Source organism: Berghia stephanieae, chromosome 9 (genome assembly GCF_034508935.2).
Source record: "Berghia stephanieae isolate SIO BIC M18660-M18661 chromosome 9, UCSD_Bste_1.3, whole genome shotgun sequence".
NCBI lineage: Eukaryota > Metazoa > Mollusca > Gastropoda > Nudibranchia > Aeolidiidae > Berghia > Berghia stephanieae.
Window position 1 is genome coordinate 42053791 of NC_088368.1, and position 2500 is coordinate 42056290.

A 2500-nucleotide genomic window follows, 5' to 3' on the forward strand; every position below is an offset into this window, starting at 1 on the left:
TGAAAAATTACAAGATTGAGCTCTTGACAATTTGGACAATTTGACAAGCGTTTTGTAATTTCTATTTTCGGTTTCATTCTATAAAAACCGCGGCGTGAAAAACGTTTGTCTTTTGGGCCCAATGGCTCTGACAAGGAAAATGTCTTTAAAAAAACAAACTCCATTACAATATTGAGCTCTTGACAATTTGGATTACCAGACCTGAAAATAAACACACGTCGAGTATAATTTAACACATGTTGTGCGGCTATGCGGTCTAATAGTATGACACTCGCTTTCGGATCGGAAGGTCCTGGGTTCGAGCCTCGCGCTCGGCGCATAGTTGAGTCATTGGAAAAGGCTCTTTACTCACATTCTCTCACCGCACTCAGGTGTAAAATAAGTACCTGGTCATTAACAGCGTTGTCTTTGTCCGAAAAAATTGTAATATCGCCTAACGGCGGCACGTCCCTTCCTACATGTTAAATGTTGCTGTTGACCAGGGACCCCTTGTAAAGCGCTTTGAGCACATTTAGTGGATATTGCGCTATATAAAGCTCAATAATTTAAAGCTCAATATAATTTGTAAAATAAAAAAAAGCCCAAACAAGATAAGCAGGTAAACAAGGTCAATATAATATGTAAAGTTTAATGCTAGAATAGTATTCAAAAATTGGCACTTGGTGGTACCAAATCCAATTGTATTAAAATCTCTCTCTCTATCCGGATGGTCGGGGATTCCACAAAAACAGACAACGTCCCTCCTGTTATTATAGACACGAAAAGCACTCCCAGGTAGTGGAAGGTCTGGAAGGAGATAAACCAAGGGAAATAACTCAATTATTTCAATGTTCGGGAAGGAGAAAGATGGGGGGGGGGGGGGGGGGGTAAGGGATTAGAACGAGTGTTAAAACAAAAGCAGGTAAAACATAACAAAATAAAAAAGATAGAGACTATGAAAAATTCAACCCCAAAAACAAATTTGTAGGTCATTTTGAGACACTTTGCAATGTGACCACTGACCTCGAGCACATGGAAAAGTAACATAGATCATTCCCATTACTTAAGGAGCAGCGTAGCTCAATGCGCTGTGGGGTCTTGAGCAAGGCACCTCGCCCTAGCTCACTTTAAGGCGCTGCTCTGCGGCTGACGCCTGGGTTATTCCAGTCTTCCCTTGGAATAGACCCTAAAGACAAATTTCCCCTTGGGGATGAATAAAGGGAATTTCTTTTTTTTTTTTTTAGTTTCTGAAATGTGGACTTAGTTCGTTTAAATTTTATATAAGTAGAAAGAGAACAGCGATATTAAGACAAGATAATGAAACCACCTACCAAATTCCAAGAGTTTAACCAAAAGACTCCGTTCTGGCTGTACGAGAAGAGGTAAACCACTGCAGGGTGGACCAAATATGTACAATAAGTCAATCGACTCAGGGGTATGAAGGGTTTAAATGATAAAATGGTCTGAATGTAACCTGGAGATAGAAGAAGAAAATGCATATAATTATGATATATCTGGTTTTTAAAGCTATTATTTATGTTTTTATTGTTGTTATTGATATTGATTTCTGTTGTTGGCTGAAGAAGGGTTTTGGGCCGATATATTCATATTTGTAATATATATTACTTTTTAGTCCTCGGCTTCAGCAGCTTAGTGTCAATAGGATCAATATATATATATATATATATATATATATATATATATATATATATATATATATATATATATATATATAAATAGAAAGAAGATGACGTCACTCAGGTCTTTGTTATTGGGTTTTTGCCACCCGGGTTTATGAGTAACGCTCTATTATCCAGACTATAAAAGTTCATGGTTACACATAGTTTTGTGTGTTGGTCCGTTATACTTCCGGATGGCAATGTTATGAGCAAGTGCATACTATCTATCTATCTATATATAAATACATATATATATATATATATATATATGTATAATATATATATATATATATATATATATATATATATATATATATATATATATATATATATACATATATATGGGTCTAAAAAAACAACAACAAAAAACAAAAAAAACTTAACACCCCCCCCCCCCTACTAAACCTTTACCAGTCCCAGATTGGTACAGGATCTCAGCCATCCACCAATCACAACAACACATTTTATCTACTCTCCACATCCAACCGCGATCAGCTTTTAATTGTTAAATTAAATCATCTAAAAAAGTAACAGAATTTCTTACAACCCACCAACCCAATATATCCTTCTAACTGACCAACTGCCCAATCAACCCCCCACCCTCCATGAACGCGTTAGGCAACATTAATATTTCAACCTTTTACTTCATCCTTTAACCAAAAAAAAAAAAATTATTAATTATAACGAACGATACAGAAGCAGTTAATGTCAATGCCTTTCTACTGCTACGACCACTAAACATAAGATTAATAATAAACCTAACAAATGAAATCGTTACTAATTAAGAGGGTCATTAGATAGGATGGCCTGGGTCTAAAAAAAACACTTTTGAAAAAAAAATT

General features: G+C 35.5%; 1 protein-coding gene across 1 annotated transcript in view; it reads right to left on the reverse strand.

Annotated features, from left to right (window-relative positions):
• Positions 1-612: 612 nt before the first annotated feature.
• Positions 613-2500, reverse strand: part of LOC144980264 (nose resistant to fluoxetine protein 6-like) — an 11077-nt gene continuing 9189 nt past the window's right edge. Inside the window, exons 4-5 of the mRNA XM_078927893.1 lie at positions 1311-1453; positions 613-786 (exon numbers count right to left, since the gene is read on the reverse strand). Of these exons, the coding sequence (XP_078784019.1) occupies positions 646-786; positions 1311-1453 (284 nt within the window). The 3' untranslated portion in view covers positions 613-645. The remainder of the gene's footprint in view (positions 787-1310; positions 1454-2500) is intronic.